At 39.3% G+C, this 24314-nt stretch overlaps 1 protein-coding gene across 6 annotated transcripts in view; it reads right to left on the reverse strand.

Annotated features, from left to right (window-relative positions):
* Positions 1–24314, reverse strand: part of NEK1 (NIMA related kinase 1) — a 220781-nt gene that overhangs the window by 85929 nt on the left and 110538 nt on the right. For all 6 annotated transcript variants that reach the window (XM_059175038.1, XM_059175054.1, XM_059175046.1 and 3 more), the window contains 2 exons: positions 2463–2594; positions 37–102 (listed from right to left, as the gene is read on the reverse strand). In XM_059175038.1, the coding sequence (XP_059031021.1) occupies positions 37–102; positions 2463–2594 (198 nt within the window). The remainder of the gene's footprint in view (positions 1–36; positions 103–2462; positions 2595–24314) is intronic.

Raw genomic sequence — 24314 nt, forward strand, 5'->3', positions numbered from 1 at the left:
AATTAAGTAAAATGAAAATTTGAAAACTGTACTTACTGAAATAGCATTGTTAGTCTTCTGCATGTCTTCTGAGGTTTCCTGGGTATCAGTTAAACTTCTGTCCTATAAATATAGATAGTTACAGAGTAAGGAATGTTATTTTAAATGTCTACCTTAAAAACTTACATATTTTTATTACTTTTTGTTTTTCATTAGTTGCTCCTTGTCAATTTTTTTTTATCCCTGTAAATTGTTAACATAGCTTCCTTCATTATCAGAAATGAGAAATAGTTACATATAATCAGGTAATAGATTTAATAGAAGGAGGACCAATTCTCAATTATTGATCTTATTTTTAGACTACTGATCACATACATATTTATCTACATCTTCTTCCTTTTTGACATCTTTTTTTTTGGTAATTTGGTAATTTTATTTCAATGGTAGAAATAAAAAGAAAATTAACTGCCCCGTCTTTTTTTTTTTTTTTTAAGTGAGAGACTGTGCTCTCACTTTTTTTTAAGTGTGAGACTCAAGGGAGGGGAAGGGGAAGAAGGGGAGAGAAAATCTTAAGCAGGTTCCACATACAGTGCACAGCCCAATGCAGGGCTTAATCTCACCATCCTGAGATCATGACCTAAGCTGAAATCAAGAGTCAGATGCCTAAGCAACTGATTACTCATATACTCTTTTAATCAAAGCTAGGGAGTTTTGGTGGATAAAGTAAGTCAGGCTAAGCTGTGTTATTTTGAAGCTGCCTTTATGTTTCATGTATATATATTCCTATAAAGCCATACTACCAAACATAATTGAGAATTGGCTTCTCTCCATAAGCAAAGAGAATAATAAAAATAAGTTCTGAGTCCTTTATACCAACAATTATATAAAGTCTGTCTTTTGATTAGTATAATCATACTGATCTAGACCAATGAGAATTTTTAAACACATGAAAAGAAGTAGTTATGAAAGCAAAAGTATCTGAAAGATGCAAAGAAAGAACATTTTTCGAAGTTTTAAATAAGCAGTATTTACCAAGACAACACATAAAGAAAAACCATTTCATTATACAGATTACTTCAAATTTTATAATATTTGAGGAAAATACAAAAGAGTAGAGTAGTCAGTTTTAAAGTAATACATGTAAATGAGACAAAGAGCATTTTACCCAATAAAGTAGTCAGGAATTAGCAGTCGCTACAACCAGAGAGATGAACAGCTAGTTGAGATGTGAGACTGGGTACCAGGAAGGAAAACACACAGTGGTATCTAAAGTTGAAGTGAACAATGCAGCACACGCAAAACTGTTATCAGAAAGAAAAAGAGACTAAACCTACTGGAAGAACAATAGTTTGTATATGAAGTTCTTGAGAGTGACCAAGAAACTTGAATTTTCCTACTCAATCTTATTTTCAAGAAAAACACAAAGGCCATAAAAAAAAAAATTGTTGTATCAGTAACATCAGTGTTGTCTGCAAAAACTTAATGAAACTCAGCAATTAAAAGGCAAAGACAATAAAAAAGAAAAGAGAAAATCAAGTTAATGTGTTATATAATTCAGTAGACTTTTCCTCTCCGTTGTGTTAAATTCTAGGCTGAAATTCCCTATGAAGAGCCCATTTCCTTTAATCTCAGCACAGAGTTTTCTTTTCTTTTTTTTTTTTTTTTTTAAAGATTTTTATTTATTTATTTGACAGAGAGAAAGATCACAAGTAGGCAGAGAGGCAGGCGGAGGGTAGGGGGGGTAGCAGGGGGGGTAGCAGGCTCCCTGCCAAGTGAGAGCCCAATGTGGGGCTCGATCCCAGGACCCTGAGATCATGACCTGAGCTGAAGGCAGAGGCTTAACCCATTGAGCCACCCAGGCGCCCCAAGTATTCACGTTTTAAATGAACACCTGACACATACTTCTAAGTTTAAACTTTTTACTTGCCCCAAATTCTTTGTTTCCGTATTCATATAGCATGATAGTTATTTGTAGAAGGTAAAAGAAAAAATTTATGGATTAAGTGTAATTATATTAAATCTTCCAATATCTGTTGTGCCAAAAATTAAAAAATAAATATAAACATGTCTTGGACTTTATTCCTAAAGTTAATTAATTAAAGTACCAAAGAGACATTATTTAAATAAAAAATGAACATTTGTTTAAAAAAAAAAGGAATCTTTGTTAATTGTGAGAGCTGGGGTATAAAAATGTTTGTTGCATTATATTCTGTACATTTCTATATATATTCTATTTGTTAAATATTCTTTTAAAGTAAAAATGAGAGACAATCAGATAAATCTATTTTTATGTACTAGATGGTCCTATATATAAACCTATGAGCAGTGAGGCTCCAACACTCACAGTAAACCATACAAAAAAATCTTAAGCTATTTTATTTTCCCTAGAAAAATTCAATACATTATGAATTAATGTAACTTCATTAAATTTAATCCTTCTAATAAACTTTCACTTTGAGGAGTTCTAAATTTAAGAAACTTACCAAACCCACTTCTTTCAAAGCTGAAGTCACAGAAATAACAGATCTCATCTGTTGCTTTGATGGAGAACCACCTGTTTCATGTTGTCCCAAAGGTGGAGACATATCAGAATTCTTTACTCCTTTAGCCACCAACTATAATAAAGAATTTAAATACAATTGCAAATGTATAGTTGTATAAAGAGATAAAAATGTAAAAAAGTAAAAATATAAGATCACTGTTTATCCACTCTCTCTAAAAGTACAGCTTTTTTCATTTCTCAATTGTTTTTAAAAAGATTTTATTTATTTATTTGACAGAGAGAGATCACAAGTAGGCAGAGAAGCAGGCAGAGAGAGGGAGAGGAAGGGAAGCAGGCTCCCCGCCTGGGATCATGACCTGAGCTGAAGACAGAGGCTTTAAACCACTGAGCCACCCAGGCGCCCCTCATTTCTCAATTTTTATTGTAAAAAACAATGTGCTAAGTCTGAGGAAAGATCAGAAGAGAAAGAAACATCTCTGGCCTCAGATGTAAAATAATAAATCTCATGTAGTACTACATAACTCCTTTCCATTGCATTAACAGTGTTTAATAAAAATAACCTTTAAAAAAATCCTGACTTGTAAAAGACATTAAATTTTAATTCACTACAACACTTGATGGGAAAAGTATTTTACTTATTAATCTCACACTTCAAAGAGAAATTCTTGTGCAAATTCTAAAAGTTCAGTACAATCTTCTTGAAGTTTGAAGATCACCCGACATAAGAATCCTCATTATAGGAATGTCAACATATTGGAAGAATGGAAGAAATGAAAGGTGCAAGTAACAAGATTTTAACTTCACCAAAAACAGCACTTATTATAAACATATAAGATATAATTCATTTTTATCTTACCATTTAGACTCTAAACAATATGAATGAACTAAGATACTGAACCATCAATAATATAAGGAAATGGCATTCACAGATATGCTCACAGTAACATGGCAGCAAGTCTGCTCACTACTTCATTCTCTCCTTCAAACCAGTAAACAAAAATTTCTACACATTTCAAATGCAACATTTACTGAACATCTTGTATTTATAAGTTAGCAAGACAATTATAATATCTAGTCTTCAGGACTCTCATTTTTTTTTTAAAGATTTTATTCATTTATTTGACAGACAGAGATCACAAGTAGGCAGAGAGGCCAGCAGAGAGAAAGAGGAGGAAGCAGGCTCCCTGCGGAGCAGAGAGCCCGATGTGGGGCTCGATCCCAGGACCCTGAGATCATGACCTGAGCTGAAGGCAGAGGCTTTAACCCACTGAGCCACCCAGGTGCCCCAGGACTCTCATTTTATACTAATATCCATGTTGTTCAAAAGAAGATGGTGGTAACGAACACAATAGTGAAGAACAAAGTTCAAGGATTTCTATGCAACTTCTTCAAGTCTTACTATAAAGCTACAGTAATCAAGGCAGTGTGGCACTGGTGAATAACAGACAAATAAACCAACAGAACAGAATATAGCTCAGAAACAGACTCACACAAATACAGTCAAATGATCTTTATCAAAGGAGCAAAGGCAACTCAATCGAGAAAGAATAATCTTTACAACAAATGGTGATCAAACACCTAGACATCCCAGGCCAAAAAAAGGGGTGGGAGATCTAAACAGAGACTTTACACCTTTCACAAAAATTAACTCAAAATTCATTATAGACCTAAACATAAAATGCAAAACTATAAAAGTCCCAGAAGGTAACAAAGGAGAAAACCCAGATGATTTTGGATTTGGCAAGACTTTTTAGATACAACATCAAAGGTACAATCATGAGGGGCACGTGGGTGGCTCAGTGGGTTAAAGCCTCTGCCTTTAGCTCAGGTCATGATCCCAGGGTCCTGGGATCGAGCCCCTCATCGGGCTCTCTGCTCTGCAGGGAGCCTGCTTCCTCCTCTCTCTCTCTGCCTACTTGTGATCTCTGTCTGTCAAATAAATAAATAAAATATTAAAAAAAAAAAAGGTACAATCATGAAAGACAGAATTAATAAGCTGGACTTCACCAAAATTCAAAACTTTTCCTCTGTGAAAGACACTGGTGAGAGAATAAGACAAGACACAGTCTGGGGGGTGCCTGGGTGGCTCAGTGGGTTAGAGCCTCTGCTTTCAGCTCAGGTCATGATCCCAGGGTCCTGGGATTGAGCCCTGAATCAGGCTCTCTGTTCAGGAGGGAGCCTGCCTCCCCCTCTTTCTCTTCCTGCCTCTCTGCCTACTTGTGATCTCTTTCTCTGTCAAATAAGTAAATAAAATCTTAAAAAAAAAAAAAAAAAAAGACAGTCTGGGAGAAAATGTTTGCAAAACACATAAAGACTTAAAGTACCGTTAACCAATACATACAAAGAGCTCTTAAAACTCAACCATAAAAAAAACAAACCACCCAATTAACAAAACGTACTAAAGAACTGAACAGACACCTTACCAAAGACATATGCGAACAGCAAATAGGCATATGAAAAAATGCTCCACATCATATGTCATTTGAGAACTGCAAATAAAAATAATGTGATACTACCACATCTACTACAATGACTAAAATCCAAACCACTGATGCACCAAATGCTGCTGAGGATGTGGAGCAACCAGAATTCTCATTCATATCTGATGGTAAGTCAAATGGTATAGTGGTTTGGAAAACAATTTGGCAGTTTCTTACAAAGTTACACAAATGTAAACCATGTAACCCAGCAATCACACTCCTTGGTATCTACCCAAAGAAGCTGAAAACTTATGTTCACACAAAAGCCTGTACACAGATATTTATAGCAATTTTATTCACAATTACCAAAATTTAGAAGCAACCAAGATGTCCTTCAGTAACTAAATAGATTTTTTAAAAACTGGTACATACATGGAATATTATTCAGTGCTAAAAAGAAAGGAGCTATCAAGTCATGCAATGTCATAGAGGAATCTTAAATGCATATTACTAAACAAAAGAAGTCAATCTGAAAAGGCTATCTACTGCGTAAGGGCCTGGTTGGCCAGAGGGAGTCATTTTGTGTTTATGCGGTAAACTTAGATTGACCCTATGCAGATTGACCCTGCCCCTCCCAGAGGAACTTACTTGCAAAGCCTAGATACAAGGGCAGGTCAGGCTAGGTGAAGACATCCAATCAGTGGGGCGCACATATATCTACTAGGGTAAATTGAAATTCAATTGGCCACCTGTGTGTTACCTAGCAGTTTTTTTCTGTGTGTGGCAGACCTAGCATGACTGTGCAGTTTTCTCTGTGTATTGCAATCTCATTGGCCACCTGTGTATAGCCCGGCTAAACTACCTCTATAAAATTACCTCTGTGAGGCTGGGAGGGGTCGCCTCTTTGCAAGAGATGGCCCTGACTGGATTCTGGATGCTTGGCACGAAATAAAGCTTTGCTTGACCTTCGCTTTGTATCAGTCTTGCTCCTTTGATTACGGACCCTAACAACTGTATGATTCCAACCATATGACATTCCAGAATAGGCAAAAATGTGGACACAATAAAAAGATCAGTGGGGGCACATGAGTGGCTCAGTTGGTTAACTGTCTAACTTCGGCTCATGTCATGATCTCAGAATCCTGGGATTAAGCCCCAATGTTGGGCTCCATGCTCAGTGAGAGGTCTGTTTCTCACTCCCTCTGCCCCTACCCAGGCTCATGCACGTGTTCTCGCTTTCTCTCTCTTTCAAATAATAAATAAAATCTTTTAAGAAAAAAACAGTAAAAAGATCAGTTGTTGCCAGAGGTTGGCAGAGGAGTGGTAGGAGGAATGAACAGGCAAAGCCCAGAGAATTTTAGGAGAGTGAAAATACTCCATATGATATCATAATGATGGGTACATGTCATCATACATTTGTCCAAGCCTACAGAATGTACAGGGCCAAGAGTGAGCTTTAAAATAAACTACAGATTTTGAAAAATGATATGTAAACATAGGTTCATCAATTGTAACAATGTACAACTCTGGTGAAGGATGCTGATTAATGGGGGAGGCTATATATATGTCGGGGCAGGGGATGTATAAGAAGTCTCTATCTTCCTCTCAATTGTGATGTGAACCAAAAACTACTCTAAAAAAATCCTTTATATATTAAAAAAGACAGAAACACTGCAGAAACATTGCTCTAATCCATAGTTTAGCACTGCTGAAAAAATATACTATTATTTAAGATGTTTTATAACTTAAGAAATCTAAAGCTAACACAAGTATTATCTCCTTAAAAGAGATAAGAGTATTCTGAAACTTTAAGATGGTCTTATTTCATACAGGATATTCAAAAAAGGTACCATAAATTCTAAGAAAATAAAGGCAAGTTCCACTTGGTTCTGAAAAAATAGCAGCATTCTTAGAAAAGTATGTTATTTCTCTAGATTAGATGATTATTTTGAAGGGAACAGATTAATTTGGATGTACAAACTCATCATTTTATTTAAGCCAATAAATACTTCTCTAACCACATATCCTATTTATCCACAGTATAGTCAAGTGAATGTTTAAATTCACTTAAAGAAATGATTTCTATTTTTTTTTTTTTTTTTTTTTTGAGAGAGAGAGAAAGAGTGAGTTTGCATGTGTTCAAGCATAAAGGTAGGGACAGAGAGATAATCTTAATAGAGAGATAATCTTAAGAAGACCACGCCCAGTGTGGAAACTGACACAGGGCTCCATTTTATAACCCTGAGATCATGACCTGAGCTGAAATTAAGAGTTAGTCACTTAACTGACTGAGCCACCCAGGCACCCTGATTTCTGCTATTTCAAAATTCACATCAGATTTATTTATCAAAATAGCAGAAATCAGAAATCTGATGTGATTTTTTGAGAGAAAAATATTCAATATTTGATAAAAATTAACCAACATATTCAAAGATGTTTTAAGTGCCGAGTACAGTGCCATATAATGGACATCCAAATTGAAATGATACATGGCAACTATGTGACATGACAGATGTATTAACTAGACTTACTGTGGTAACCGTTTCAGAATATATACATATATCAAATCATCATGTTATGTACCTTATACTTACACAATATTGTTTGACAACTATATCTCAGTAAAATTAGGGGGAAAAAACTAATATACTGCAGACCAGAACTAACTGCAATAATTTTCTAACAAACAAAAGACAAAAACAAAATGGATCATATAATGCTTTCTTTCTAAGGACTATAAATTATAAGAGAAAGGGAAACATAAATGGATCAGTATGTTACAGAGAAATAAAAGTAGATAGATGTGTGTTAAATAATCTGGAAGAAAAATAAACAAAAAAAGAGAGAGGGAGAGAGAGAGAGAGAGAGAGAGGGAAAAAACTGTATAAAGCCAATAAGAGAGATGATAAGAGTGGCCTTTGCAGGGCAGCCAGTTTGAACAGACATTCATTGTTTAAGGAGGTCATAAAATATAGTTCTAGTGGGACAGTTCTACACTTAAATCACCAAACTCTCATTTACTAGTCCTGTGATTTTTCATGGTTTCTTATCCTCCTTGAACTTCAAACTTTTTCTCTTTAAATTGGGAATGTTACACTCATTATCTCCTTACTGTAGGGATTAAATGTGATAATTTATGTAAAGTGACAGTTGTGTTCCTAATAAACAGTAGTAATTACACTTCAGTAAAGATTTATTTAGTTTCTATTAAATAAGATTATTTGGCTTAAGTACTAAAAGTCTGATTTTAGACCCTGACAAAATAAAAAAAAAACTGGCTTTGTTCAAATGGCTAATAACTGGCATATAGTCTATTATCTAAGACAACCTGACAATCAGACAATCTGAATCAGGCAATCTAATTCAATGTGTAAGACAGAGTTAATGTTACCTTGATAATAATGACCTTCAGCAGCTTTCAATTAATGCTTGTAACAAACATATACTAGTCTCTCCTGTGGGTCAACTAAACTAAACAGATCCTAACACCCGAAATAATAAACACACAGAAAAAGTCAGACATAATAAAATCTAAACCAAAGAACAGACTGCCCTACAAAGTATTCCAATTACTTAATAACAAAACTATGTCAGTTAACAAAAATATAAAGGTAATTCAGAGTAACTACTGAGATGTTGAAACATCATTATAAGCCCAGGTAACACACACCACTACCTGATTAGTACAACAGGAGCTGGGCGTTCTATATAAACATAATGGATATATTATTCATAATCTGAATGTTAAGGCTATTCAATGTTAACCAGATCTTGAGACAGAATAACTTATTTTTAATTTGTCAAAAGAGAAAACACTAGACTGAGTTCTTAATTCAGGAAGTTCATCCAGCGACAGAAAACACAAAAATGAAACTAAGAAAACAAAACCAAGTTTCACAGACGATAAAGACATTAAAGCCTCAAAAAAAATTTTTTTTGGTTAAAATTTATTACCTAGTTACATCTAGTTAAGCACAGTTTTTCAAAATCCAAAGTAGGAAAAAAAATGCAACAAAAATAAAACAATGACTTGAAAGTTTCATTAGGCAAGTTAAAAAAAATAAACTGCTTTAGGGGCTATTTTCCTCAGCCATTTTCTCACTAAGTTCCTAAATTCAAGACTTTTCTACTTACATCACCACAAAAAGTTTTTAATTATCACTGTAAAATTGCTTATATTTTATCTGTCAATTGTATCTGTTTCAATTTCCTGAAAAATTAATCAGCAGTGCCACCAAATGACAAAAGGCAAAATTTCACCAAACAGTGAGTCCAGGTTTATAAACACATGAAACTATCGGTTTACCTATTCTTGAAGCATAAATATAAATACTACTTCACCTCTAAATTCTGAATGACTTAAAGATTTTATGTTGGGAAAATTTTAAATTGGCCTGATTCTATATTTTGAATATAGAGCAATTTCACACATAATTTTATATAACTTAAATAAACTACACAGTTAAATTTTATTAAATTCACATTTAACCTCTTAAAACCTCATCATTGAAGAACTAAAAATACAGAAGTATTTTTTCTGATGAACTGGTAATGCTATAATGTATTTATAAGAATGTCCATGAATAAGAACAAGGTGGCCAGCAGAGTATTTCTCTACCCTGGAAGGAAGCCTTATAGAACTTTATGGCAGATCCAAAGAATAGGACAAAGACAGAAACAAAAATGAAACAGACAAGAAAAGAGATAAATGCAGTGTAAAAGGAATTCTTCATACTCAAAAACAATATCTCACCAAATCAATATATATTTTCCCTGATTGTTTTTAATTTCATTTTAATTATTAAATGAATTGCTACTCTTTTTTAAAAACTATTTATTTATTTATTTATTTGACAGAAAGAGAGAATGAGAGAGGGATCACAAGCAGGGGGAGTACGAGAGGGAGAAGCAGGCTTCCCACTAAGCAGGGACCTGATGGGGCTGGATCCCAGAACCCTGAGATCATGAACCCAAGCTGAAGGCAGACACTTAAATGACTGAGCCACCCAGGAGCCCCTAAATGCATTGCTACTCTTAAAAAGCTTTCTTCCTGGGGTGCCTGGGTGGCTCAGTGGGTTAAGCCTCTGTCTTTGGCTCACGTCATGATCTCAGGGTCCTGGGATGGAGCCCCGCATTGGGCTCTCTGCTCAGCAGGCAGCCTGCTTCCTCCTCTCTCTCTCTCTGCCTGCCTCTCAGCCTACTTGTGTGTCTGTCAAATAAATAAATAAAATCTTTAAAAAAAAAAAAAAAAAGCTTTCTTCCTTACGTTTCACTCAGAATATGAGCATATATGCCAACTGAGAAAAGCAATACTATATTATTTGGGGGAAAAAACTATCACAACACATGAACACCTGAAAATTTTTCATTTTAAAATCCTATGTTGTACTATAATTTTTATACTGAAATATGTCAAAGAGAAAATTCCATAAAATGGGTCTTACATGCCAAAAAATCAGAATAATTAAGGCAATGATTTCTACAATTGTTAGATCAATGATATTTTTGATAATCCATTGAAAGATATGTGGTCCTTAAAGGGATAGTATCCAAGATCTATAAAGAACTTATCAAACTCAACCCCCAAGAAACAAATAATCCAGTCAACAAATGGGCAGAAGACATGAAGAGACACTTCTTCAAAAAAGACATACAAACGGCTAATAGACACATGAAAAAATTTTCAACATTACCAGCCATCAGGGAAATACAAATCAAAACCACATTGAGATACCACCTTATACCAATCAGAATGGCTAAAATTAACAATACAGGAAACAACAAATATTAGTGAGGATGTGGAGAAAGGAGACCCCTCTTACGCTGTTGGTGGGAATGCAAGCTGGTGCAGCCACTTTGGAAAACAGTATGGAGGTTTCTCAAGATGTTAAAAATAGAGCTACCCTATGACTCAGCAATTGCACTACTAGGTATTTACCCCAAAGATGCAGATGTACTGAAAAGAAGGAGCATTGCACCCCAGTGTTCATAGCAGCAATGTCCACAATAGTGAAACTGTAGAAGGAGCCGAGATGTCCTTCAATAGATGAATGGATAAAGTTTTAAGTACTTAAATTATGAAGACTATTTTTCTAAATAACTTATACAGAATAATATTAGAGACCAAGCCTTTCATTTAGGAGATAAGGAAATAAAGGCCCACAAACATTAAGTCAGTTTTCCAAACAGGCAAATTAACTAGCAGAGCTGAGACTAAAGAGCAAGTATTCTGATTCGTAGACTCATTTTTTTTCTCATGACACAAGAATGAATTCAGTAAACCAATGTTTGAGCACTCCTCTATATATAACTCTGAAATGTCATGAGCCATAGAATTCCCAATGAATTTGTGTTACTATTCACCAGATGCCAGGATAAGCATTTTACAAGGTAAATCAGGGTCCTTTGGTTGAAAAAAAAAATAGAAACTAATTCTGGAGGAAAGGAGGGGAGGAAGGGTAAAGAAGAAGAGAGAAAAGAACTGTAAGATTATAAAAGCAAAGGGAAGCCCTCCAAATAGAAGAGTAGCTGCATGGATGAACCTAAGTAGCGAAAACTTATTCTTTGTTTCATCATGTTCTTTTACTGGATTCAATAAACTTCAAATCTTTTGCTATTATGCTCCAGCTTTAAGCCCTGGGAAATGATTCATTTGGTCTACTTTAGATGACATGCCTATCTTTTAGCTAGGAGAAGCCAGAATACCTTGTTTGACAGTCTTACCCAAAAAGCACACAATAATCCCCCCAAATGAAAATGGGTTGCTTGCCTGTTGGACCTGACAAGTCAGGCACACTGCCATGATCTAAAGCTGCCACCATACAAATACTTCTAAAAGAACTTGAGGAAATATAAAGTTGTCCCATACTAGGAACTAGTATTCTCTATCAATAATAAAATCATAAAAGCTTTCATTTGTGCACACTTTAGAACTATCCAAGACAGATACACTATTAACAGAGAAAACGCATACAGAGAAAAAACTTTAAACTGGTTTAAAAGGCTTAGAAAGCAAAGACTTTGGCGGGGGGGGTGGGCGGTGTTCCTGGACTATATTTTAACTATATGGATGCTCTTGAAAATGCATTGGTTGGATGGGTGAGGTCTACCTAGTGCATCCTCTGGAAGGAGAAGCCAAGCTCCAATTGACTATCTGAGGAAACAGAACTGTGCTAATATACAGCTGCCTAGTAATAAAAGTATTATATGAGAATGTATAGTACCTGCTCAGAGCGGAATCAATGTTGGACATAATTTATAAAATGTACTTGTTGACATATAAAACCTAACACACTTCCAGAGGTGCTCCCCTGTTCCTCTCCCTCTGCCTACTCTACCATTACCACAACCACCTGTGAAACTTCTGCTGCTGCTGCTTAGGGAAAGTTAACTAAATGCATCAAAGGAGCAGCAGTGAAATAGGGTTCCTCAGCCTTAGTGGAATCCTGATTCTCTGATGTTCTTGAAAATTTTCATGTCAAAAAAACTTATCTTGCAGACCTCTCTGAAAACACTGTTAATGTCCAGTGACACTTGGAACGGGGAGCATAATTCAAATTGATCTCATGATGTGTCTGCTTAAATGGATGAGATTATGTGGCTGAAAGGGCCTACTTAGCCAGAGGGAGTCATTTTGTGTTTACGCAGTGAACTAAGATTGATCCTGCCCCTCCCAGAGGAACTTACTAGCAAAGCCTAGATACAAAGGCGGATCAGGCCAGGGGAAGACATCCAATCAGTGGGGGTGCATATATCTACTAGGATAAATTGAAATTCAACTGGCCACTCATGTGTAACCTAGCATGACTGCAGTTTTCTCTGTGTATTGCAATCTCATTGGCCACCTATGTATAGCCAGGCTCAACTACTTCTATAATAGTTAGTCTGTGAGGCTGAGAGGGGTTGCCTCTTTGTAAGAGATACCCCCGACTGGTCAGTTTGATTCTTGATGTTTGGCGCGAAATAAAGCTTTGCTTGACTTTTGCTTTGTATCAGTCTCGCTCCTTCGATTACGGACCCTAACACTGGGGGCTCGTCCAGGATCAAACGACGAGCACTGAGCCAGCATTAGAATTTCTGGGAAAAATCTCCGGAGGTGAGATCTCAGGATCCTGTCTGTCTGGTTGTAGAGCTCCAGGGTATAGCCCACCAGGGATAAGCTGGACGCAGCCATGCTCCCCAGGGCTGGAGTGGATGCAGGGATGCCCCATCTCCACTGGTAATCAACAAGGGGTTCAAGTCCCCCTAGGCAGTCGGGGGGTTCCAGTCCCCCTGGGCGGACAGGGGGTTCGAGTCCCCCAAGCAATCAAAAGATCATGAAAGTCCCCACCGGTGGCAGGTTCTGGGTAAGGACCACTGGGCCTGCGGTTGTCTTTGTTTTGTCCTTCTGTTGTCTGTCGTGCTGTTTGTTGTGTTTGCGGGGAACTGAGAAAGTCCCCACCAGCAGCAGACTCTAGACAAGGATCACTGGGCCTGCAGTTGTCTTTGTCTTGTCTTTTTGTTGTCTGTTGTGTTGTTTATTGTGTTTGGAGAAATGAGGCAAGTGGGGAGTAAAGGACCTGTGACACCCCTAAGTCTTGGTCTCCGGCATTTCAAGGATTTTCAAGGTAAAGCCACCCAGTCAGGTGACAAGGTTTACCCGGGAAAACTAAAAACACTCTGCCCACTTTCTCCCCAGGGTGGCCGCCGGAGGGAACATTTGCTTTGGCTCAGATCTACTCTACCCATAGTGAGGTCTTCGGTCTCCATTGAGACCAAATACCATACATCATGGCCTGGCGATGTATGATAGAAGAGCCACCGTCATGGCTCAAGTCTCACCTTCCCCCTGCTAACGAAACCATCTCTTTCCCTCTAAGGCAGGTAAGACTAGCAAAACCAGAACGGAAAGATGAGGGGGAACCAGGGAAGAAGACCATCCTACCTCCGTCGGATGTGGAGGTTGTGGAATTCCGCCCCCCTTATCTGTCCCCTAAACCTGACTCTCGATCCCAAGACGCCCTTAACAGTTCCACCTCATACGCGGTCGGGGTCCACCTATGGGACCACCAAGCAGAAAGACCTCCCTGATCCTTCCCCTTTCCTCTATCCCCCTCTGCCTCCCTTTACCTCGCCAATGCTGCCTCTCCATGAGGTTGTTCTACCAGACAGGAGAGGGTGCCCCCATCTAACCTATATCCCTTTCTCCTCTTCTGACATCTGTAACTGGAAGGCCCAACACAAATCCTTTTCTGTCCACCCTCAGGATTTAATTAGGCTCTTGGAGACTTTCTTACCCACCAGCCCACCTAGGTGGATATTCAACAGCTCCTTATGGCTCTCTTTAACGCGGAAGAGAGGGATCGCATCATTTGACAAACCCATAAGGTGATAAGTGAGAGACTTGGCAGGGACCTCAATCCCCAGCGGATGGAGGACTACTGCCCAAGGGAACCCCCAGACTGGGAGCCAAACTCCAATGAAGGTAAGGAGAGCTTACGCTTCTACTGCCAGACCCTAGGAGGAGGCCTCTGCGCAGCTGAAAGGAGACCCATAAATTTATCTAAAATTAGTATGGTGACTCAAGGTAAAAATGAGTCTCCAGGAACTTTCCTAGAAAGGCTTATTAAAGCCTATAAAATGTATAGCCAGATAGACCCTGAGGCATCTGAAAATCAGAGGGCAGTGAATCTTGCTTTTGCCAGTCAGTCAGCCCCAGATATAGGGAGAAAACTTCAGAAAATTGAAGGATTTGAAGGGAAGAATCTGACTGAGTTAGAGAGAATAGCAGAAAAGGTATTTAACAACAGGGATGCACAGGAGGAAGTTTTTGGCATTACATGAGCAGGGAAGGGATGGTAAATGGAAGGAAAAGCCTAAGCACAGAGAAGACAGGCGGGAAGATTTAGATTAAATCAGTGTGCTTACTTTAAGGAAAAAGGACATTGGGCCAGGGAGTGCCCCAAAAGGAAGACAGCTATACTGGCCTCCAGAGACTGAAGGGGCCATGGTTCGGAGCCCCTCCCTGAACCTCAGGTAAAAATTGAAGTAGAGGGGAAATCAACTGAAACCTACGGGAAAACTATCTGGAGAGGAAGTCTGGGTACAAGGGGCAAATGGCATAAAAAGACATAAATGGACAATTGTGCATATGTTTGTGGCAGCAATAAATGAATACCTTCTTTATGAGCCAGTCTCAAAACCAGAGGAGACAAAGCTGGGGGGAGCCTTCTCCAAACCCTACAGGTCGAGTTTCCCAAAGTCTGGGCAGAAGGGAAACCCCCTGGCTTGGCCAAGGGACAGCCTCCAGTGGTGGTACAATTAAAAGCGATGGCTATGGCTGTTCACGTCTGGCAGTACTCCCTACCGTGAGAAGCAAAGGAAGGGATCAGAAAGCACATTAACCACCTCTGAGGAGATGGGATCCTAGTTCCTTGCATATCTCCATGGAACACACCTTTGCTGCCCATCAAAAAGGATAAGACTGAGGAGTACCGACCCGTTCAGGACTTGCGGGAAGTTAATAAACGGGTTGAAGATATCCACCCAACGGTTCCTAACCCCTGTACCCTACTCTCCCTCCTGGGTCCCCAAAGAACTGTGTATACCATCTTAGATCTCAAGGATGCACTTTTCTGTATATCTTTAGGAAGGGAATCTCAGCCCTTTTTTGCTTTTGAGTAATCCAGCCCACAGGAAGGATTCCAAGGCCAGCTCACCAGGACAAGACTTCCCCAAGGATTCAAGAATTCACCTATTATCTTCGATGAGGCCCTACATGAGGATTTCCGTGAGTACAGAACCTCCAATCTGGGAGTCACTGTGACAGTATGTTGATGACTTCCTAACAGCCACTGGGGACTATGAGTCATGTTTGTGGGGGACAAGAGCTCTCTTACAGACCCTGCAGGAAAAAGGGTATCGGGTGTCAGCAGAGAAAGCACAGGTCTGTCAGAGCCATGCCACTTATCTAGGCTTTGATCTCCACGAGGAAGTGCGTTCACTGCCTGAGTCCAGGAAACAGGTGATCACCCAATACCCCCACCCCACCACATCCCAACAAGTGAGGGAGTTTCTTGGGATGGTGGGCTACTGTAGGCTGTGGATACCACTGTTTGCGGAGATTGCCCGACCTCTCTACGAACTGGCAAAAGGGGGGCTCACTATGATAGACTGGACAGCTGAAGCAGAAGGAACATTTTGGGAATTACAAACAGCCTTACTGAGTGCCCCAGCATTGGCCATCCCAGATGTTACCAAGCCCTTCCACTTGTATGTGGATGAAAAAGCAAAGTGGCCAAAGGAGTTTTGACTTAGACTCTGAGGCCTTGGCAAAGGCCAGTAGCCTATCTTAGCAAGACCCAGTAGCGGCTGGGCTCCCCCCTTGCCTCCGCATAATTGCTGCCAAGGCCCTCCTGGTCAAGGATGCAAGTAAATTGACTTTGGGTCAAAATCTCATCTTGACCACCACCCACGCTATCGAGGGCCTTCTCCAGACTCCACCAGACTGATGGATTATGAACGCCCAAGTGACGGGGTATCAGGCCCTCCTCAACGAACCAAGAGTGACCTTCTAGCCCCCGGCAGTGCTAAATCCAGCCACGCTGCTGCCACGCTGGCTGACCACCCACACGACTGTAGGGAAGTCCTAACCCAAGTCACAGGAGTAAGGTCAGACCTCAGAGACATTCTCCTTCCGTATGCGGAGATGATTCTATTCACAGACGGGAGTAGCTACATGGTCAATGGAAAGAGGTATGCAGGGGCTGCGGTGGTTTCCCCTGAGTAGGAACTGAACAGCAGCCCTGCCACACAGAACATCGGTGCAAAAAGTGGAGCTGATTGCACTCACCAAGGCACTGCAGATGGCCAAAGGTAAAACCGCCAACATCTATACGGACAACAGGTACGCCATTGCTATTCTCCATATACATGGGGCTATTTATAAAGAAAGGGGCCTATTAGCAGCAGAGGGAAAAGGAATTAAAAACAGAGGAGAAATACTGGCTCTCCTCCAGGTGAGGTGGCAGGACACCAAAAGGGGACTGATCTGATTTCAAAAGGAAACCAGTTAGAAGATCAAGGTGCAAAGCAAGCAGCCCAAAAAACAGTTCAAGAGCTGGTTACACTCCCAGCTCCAGCTCTACCAGAAAAACCAAACTATTCAGAAGAAGATTTAAAGTATTTACAAAAATAGGCTAAATTAGACTATGAAGGGGATTTGGCTAAGACTAAAACAGGAAAGTTAATTCTTCCTTGGAGACTAGATAAGAAGTTAGTAGACCAGATACATCAGGGTACTCATTTGGGGACACGCAAACTCAAGGAACTTATAGGCAAGCAGTTCCAGGTTTCTAAATAAGGGCGTATGGTTCAGGATGTAGTTGATAGATGTGCTCAATGCCAGGCAGTTGATGTGGCAGGCATTAGAATGGGAAGAGGGAAAAGATAAAGAGGTAAGGAACCAGGAATTTATTGGGAAATAGATTTTACAGAAATGAAACCCAGAAAATATGGGCACAAGTATATGTTAGTTTTTGTAGATACCTTTTAAGGCTGGGTAGAGGGTTTTTCCGCCAAACATGAGACGGCAGGAGTGGTAGCCAAAAAGCTATTAGAAGAAATAATTCCTAGGTTTGGGCTGCCTCTCATGACAACATGCCTCTCTGCTTGTGACAACTCCCTCTCGTGCCTCTCAGACAACGGCCCTGCATTTGTGAGTTCAGTTTCACAGGCATTGGCCAAGGCTGTGGGCACTAACTGGAAACTACATTGTGCCTAGAGAGAGAATGAACTGAACTCTTAAAAAGACTTTGACAAGGCTAATTCTGGAGACTGGCAGTAGATGGGTGGATCTCGTTCCTTTCGTCCTCCTCAGGGTGCAATGTACACCCTACTTAAACAAGGTGACCCCATTTGAAATAATGTTCGGGAGAACCCCCACCCGCCCCGATCTGCCCTTGGCTACAAAAGGTTGCTCTAGCAGAAATGACTGATCAGTCTGTACTCCCGTCACTGCAGGCATTACAGTCTGTCTTAAAAAGAGCTCATGCAGGGATCCGAACTGCCCACACTGAGACGGAGACGGAGGTGGAACCACATCCTTACCAACCCAGGGACTTGGTTTGGATACACTGCCATCAAGTGGGAAACTTGGAGCCTCGCCGGAAGGGACCGTTTACTGTCATCCTGACCGCCCCCACAGCAGTAAAAGTAGAAGGCATCAGGGCCTGGATTCAGGCAGGTCACGTGAAATGAGCTAAGGACGAGGACACTCCCCCGGAGGTGGAAGCCACAGCCGATGGACCCCACTGACCATGGACTAAAGCTAAGACTCAAAAGACTATGAGTTCATTGTTGCTCCTATTGTTACCTGTTTGTGTAAGAGCTTCTGAGTCACCTCATAAAACAAAAAAAGTATAGGTGGAAAATTAGACGAACGGAATTAGGAAAATGGAAAAGGTTATACAAAGCGGTGAATGGCTAACTCATCAGCCGACTGTGCACTAATGTTACTTTTTGGTCCCTGCATTATAAACGCCCTAAAGTCATTTGTACAAAACAAAATTAGAGTAATAAAAATGTTAGTCTTACATGCTCAATATAACCCCTTACAACAGGAGAACATAGAACTATCTGAAAAGTCAAGGATTTGACTAATCTCCAAAGAAAAGGGGGGAGTGTAAGGGTCTACTTAGCAGAGGGAGTCATTTTGTGTTTATGCAATGAACTTAGATTGACCCTGCCCTTCCCAGGGGAACTTACTTGCAAAGCCTAGATATAAGGGCAGGTCAGGCCATGTGAAGACATCCAATCAGTGGGGGCGCATATATCTACTAGGGTAAATTGAAATTCAATTGGCCACCTGCGTGTACCTTAGCATGACTATGCAGTTTTCTCTGTGTGTTGCAGACCTAGCATGATTGTGCAGTTTTCTCTGTGTATTGCAATCTCATTGGCCACCTGTGTATAGCCAGGCTCAACTACCTTTATAAAAGTTAGTCTGTGAGGCTGGGAAGGGTTGCCTCTTTTATCTAAGAGACGGCCCCGACCAGTCAGTTTGATTCTTGATGCTTGGCGCGAAATAAAGCTTTGCTTGACCTTCACTTTGTATCAGTCTCGCTCCTTTGATTATGCACCCTAACAGTGGCAAGACCAAGGAAAAGAACAATCTGAAGTAGTCAAAGATGGGGAGTAGGTCCACCAGAAGCCTTACAGGCCTATATGGCAGGTCCAAAGAATGAGACAATGATAGAAATAAGATACACAACAAAGAGTGAAGGAACACAGCATATTCAAAATATAGTCTCTGACCTAACCAAAGAATAGATTTTCACAGATATGTTTCCTGAATTGATACTAAGAAATATGCAGATTGGGTACCCCACTATGATAATTTAGATTAAAAATACAGTAAACAGCTCCATTTAGAACTGTAGAACTGTAACTGGAGGATGTCAATGGAAGTGTCAAGCACCAATGAGAATAAGAAGACAAAAAAGGGGCGCCTGTGTGGCTCAGTTGGTTAAGCAACTGTCTTCAGCTCAGGTCGTGATCTTGGAGTCCTGGGACTGAACCCCAAGTTGACTCCCTGCTCAGTGGGGAGTCTACTTCTCCTCCCTTTCCCTCTGTCCCCTCACTCATGCTCAAGTGTTCTTTCTCTCAAATAAATAAATAAAAATCTTTTTTAAAAAAGGAAAAGAAATAAATGAAACAGTCAACTGAATCTATAGATATACTGATACTGAATGATCAAGCATATATTTACACTGAGTCCTGGACAGTGGTCATGATCTTGTTGAATGGGTAGGACAATGGGAAATAAGCTATAAAAAGAAAGCCTTTTTGGGGAACTGTGTTTTCGAAAGCTGTTATACAAGATGTACTTAAGACCACATTTAGAGGTGTTTGTGGGCTACAAACACCTCTAGAGGTGTTTTGCCCTCAAAAAGCAGATTTCAGGAAAGAAACATAATTACACAGCTCCGCTTTGTGTTCCCTGAGCTATATTAACTTGGGCTTTGGAAGCCTAAGATTCTGAATCACTAAAATGAGCAGTTCCTACATGACGGAGAAAAGGAAACATTTCCCATTGATAAATGTGCTACTCCAGTATCCCATGTGCCAATCACAACATGAACCAAGACACAGCCATTCCCTTTTACTCTGGGGAAATCACAAGGTATATACATAGCTGGCACAGACTTGCAGTTGGCTATATAAGCCTGCTGCTGAGAGGCCTATGCATGCATGCATACTAATAGCAGAGGATATGGAGTAGCTGTTCCATCTCTAAGACTAAAGGGTATCACATAATCAAAGCCATGCAGATTGCTATTATCAAAATTGTGGATGCCCCATCTAATTTTGAATAGATCATATTTAAAAAATAAGGCTGATTTATAGTAAGCATAAGTGTATCATATTTAATGGATATATTACTATCCCAATCATCTTCATGTGGTATATGAACTGCTAGAATGCATTATTAAAGACTAAACTAAAAACTGCAAGGGCAGGGACGCCTGGGTGGCTCAGTGGGTTAAGCCGCTGCCTTCGGCTCAGGTCATGATCTCAGGGTCCTGGGATCGAGTCCCGCATCGGGCTCTCTGCTCAGCCAGGAGCCTGCTTCCCTCTCTCTCTGCCTGCCTCTCCGACTGCTTGTGATTTCTCTCTGTCAAATAAATAAATAAAAAAAAAAAAAAAAAAATCTTAAAAAAAAAAAAAAATAAAAAAAAAAAAAAATAAAAACTGCAAGGGCAATTAATGGTCCGTAAAATTTGCAACTGCAATATTATTGCTGAACACAAGGATGATAGCAGCAGGCTTATCATGAAGAAAGCTGATTGAAAAAAAATACACAGGGAGGTTCATACGGATTCATCTTGATATAATCTCTACCCCACTGTGCAAATGAGCACAAGATGAAATGTCCCTGTTTCCTGTGTTGAAGACATAAAACCAAGAGAAAAAAGCAGATTGTTCTTGTTATATATATAGATCGAGAGATCAATCGATATATATATATATATATATATATATATATATATAAAACCACCAAAAGTAGGCTCATACTATTTTCCAGATTAAGGTAATCCTGAAGGGACTTGGGTAATAAAATCATTGGTTCTGACTATAAAGATGAATTAGTTCTACTTCTGAAAAATTTGGTTGTTGAAACTTTCTCTTGAGGAATAGCTGATGAGTTAGCACTGTAATTATCTCATACTCTTGCCCTATTCATGTTACTCCATCTGAAGTAAGGGGGAGGAAAAGGGAATTAAGGAACACTAGGTTTAAAATATTTAAAAAGTATAGCAATCTAAAGATAGGTAAATTTTGGACAATGGGCCAGGAGATAATTACTAGACACTCTTGGGGAAGATGAAATATATTATCACAGTTAGTTTCACATTCAAACTTGTCCATGTTATATCAGGAAAGAAAAAGGGGGAATGAGATGAGATTTCTCTACTGCTAGTCTTTTAAAACTTAGGAGAAAAATGTAACTAACAAGATGAACAAATCAGAACAGCTATTAAATGAAATTACTTTGAACAGAAAACAAAAAGGAATTATCAAACAATCCTTAAATTTACTCTAACTTCTGGAATTGTCTCTTTCATACATTCTCTTATAGCTAAGTGGTTCTTTTTCATCAGGAAGCTGGTAAGAAGAGAATCTCCCTATATGTTACTCAAGCGGTGAATTAAGAAGAGACACACAAGACATGTGATCAAACTCCAAAACACACCGCTGATAAAAACTATTAAATCCTAGAGATACAACTATACTCCTTATCATTTTACCATATATAACAGAAAAATGACAAAAGTATTTCCATTAAAAATAGGAACAAAGGACGCCTGGGTGGCTCAGTCAGTTAAGCCACTGCCCTCAGCTCAGGCCAAGAGCCCAGGGTCCTGGGATCCCAGAGTCCCGCATCGGGCTCCTTGCCCCCCAGAGAGCCTGCTTCTCTCTCTGCCTCTGCCTGCCACTCTGCCTGCTTATGTGTGCGCTCGCTCTCTCTCTCTCTCTCTCTGACAAATAAATAAATAAAATCTTAAAAAAAAAAAAGGGAACAAAATACTATCCCTATTATTGTTTAATGTTGTCCTAGAAGTTCTGGCCAATGTAATAAAAGTAAAACAGTAAGACAAGATACAGCTTAAAGAAAACAAGGGAAATTAGGGTTAGTGCATAAGAATAAAGACTTCGGGTGCCTGCGTGGCTCAATTGGTTGGGCAACTGCCTTTGGCTCAGGTCATGATCCTTGAGTCCCGGGATCAAGTCTCACATGGGGCTCCCAGCTGCATGGGGGGTCTGCTTCTCCATCTGACCTTCCCCCGTCTCATGCTCTCTTTCACTCTCTTTCTCTCAAATAAATAAAGTCTTAAAAAAAAAAAAAAAAAAGAATAAAGACTTCAACACTGGGCAGGCCTAGGTTCAAATCACTATTCTGTACTAACTGGAATTTTGACTTCACCTAATTGTTTTATCCTTCTATCTATTTTATAAAGTTGTAAAGATTAAACAAAGCCCAATATGTGCAGTGGTTATAATGTGCCTACAAAAAGCTATAGGAATTATTGTTATGATATATATCATGACTACTTGCCATTGATATAGCTGTACTCTAAAAATCCAAAAATTAAACACTGTATAAGCTAAAACCCAACAATTTCTCCACATATTAGCAATATTCTGGCAGGGGGAAAAACAACCTTTTAAAACAGAAATAGAATTAGGTAGTGTTTAACAAATAACCTTTACAAGAAATATAACAAGTATGACCTTAAAATGATCAAAATTGTGCAAGAGATATAAAAGAAATAATGAATAAAATGTAGATACTTAACATGCTCCTGAATAAATTAATTTGTGGATTTAAGGTAATACTGACAAAAATTCCAACAGAATTTCTTTTAAAGATTTATTTATTGATTTGAGAGACAGAAAGGGAGAGAGTGAGGGGGGACAAGGAGAGAAAGAGAGAGAAGCAGACTCCCCACTGAGTGAGGAGCCCAAGGAAGGGCTTGAGCTTACGACTCTGGGACCAGGATCTAAGTGGAAATCCAGAGTCAGTCAGATGCTTAAATGAATGAATCACCCAGGTGCCCCCCCAAGAGAATTTAAAAAGAAAAAAAAAAAAAGAGAGAGAGAGAAAGAGACAAAAATTAACCAGGAATGTATCTGGTAAAGAAAAAGAAAGCAAGCAACTAAGGAAAACAAAGAAGAGTAAAAAGGAAATGAGGGGAAAACTCTAACAGAAATTTAAAAATAAGGAGGAAGGACAAGAAGGCAGAAAAGTAGGAGACACTGTTTCAACCAGTCCCTTGAAGTGAGCTAAATATCTACCAGAACACTCTGAACACCCAGGAAATCAGCCTGAGCTGTAAGATTATACACTTCTGGAATTGTACAGTGGCAGAAGACATCAGTGGAGAGGATGCACCTTGCCTGGATGGTGGCTGATATATTCAGCTATACATCCCCCAATGAGCTGTCACCAAAATGAGTAGGAGGAGGAACACCTCACAAAAGACAAAATCAGAGACTGTGCCTTCTCCCACAGGACTGCTGGATATGGACATAAACAGTATGTTGGAAAGGGAATTCATGGTAACAATTATCCAGGCAATGGCAAGGTTGGAGAAAACCATTTGTGACAACAAAGAATCTCTACGGGCAGAAGTGAGAGCCAACCTGACAGAAGTTAAAAATGCTATCAGTGAGATCCAATCTAACCTAAAAACTCTAACAGCTAGGGTAACCGAAGTAGAAGATAGAATTAGTGACCTAGAGGACAAAATGATAGAGAAAAAGGATCAGGAGAAGACCTGGAACAAACAGCTTAGAAGCCATGAAAACAGAATTAGGGAAATAAATAGCACCATGAAACGTTCTGACGTCAGAATTTTGGAGATCCCTGAGGGGGTGGAGAAAGAGAGAAGACTAAAAGATATAGTTGAACAAATTCTGGATGAAAATTTCCCCGACCTGGGGAATGGAACAAATGATCATGTCCTAGAGGCACCAAGATCAACGAATATAGAAAGGCCTCCAGACACTTGATTGCATAATTCATGAATCATAATTTTAGACAAGAGGTCCTAAGGGCAGCTAGAGGGAAGAGATTCCTTACATACAGAGGAAGGTCCATCAGAGTAACATCAAACCTGTCCACAGAAACCTGGCAAGCCAAAAAGGGCTGGAAAGATATATTTAGGGCTCTAAATGAGAAGAACATGCAGCCAAGAATACTTTATCCAACAAGGTTGACATTCAAAATGGATGGAGAGATTAAAAGCTTCCAAGACTGGTGAGGTTAAAAACAGTATGTGACCATCAAGCTGGCTCCACAAGAAATATTAAGGGGCAGGTTCTATAGAAGAAGAAAGAACCCAACAGTGTCATAGAACAAAAATTTATGA

This window comes from Mustela lutreola, chromosome 1 (genome assembly GCF_030435805.1).
Source record: "Mustela lutreola isolate mMusLut2 chromosome 1, mMusLut2.pri, whole genome shotgun sequence".
Lineage (NCBI taxonomy): Eukaryota > Metazoa > Chordata > Mammalia > Carnivora > Mustelidae > Mustela > Mustela lutreola.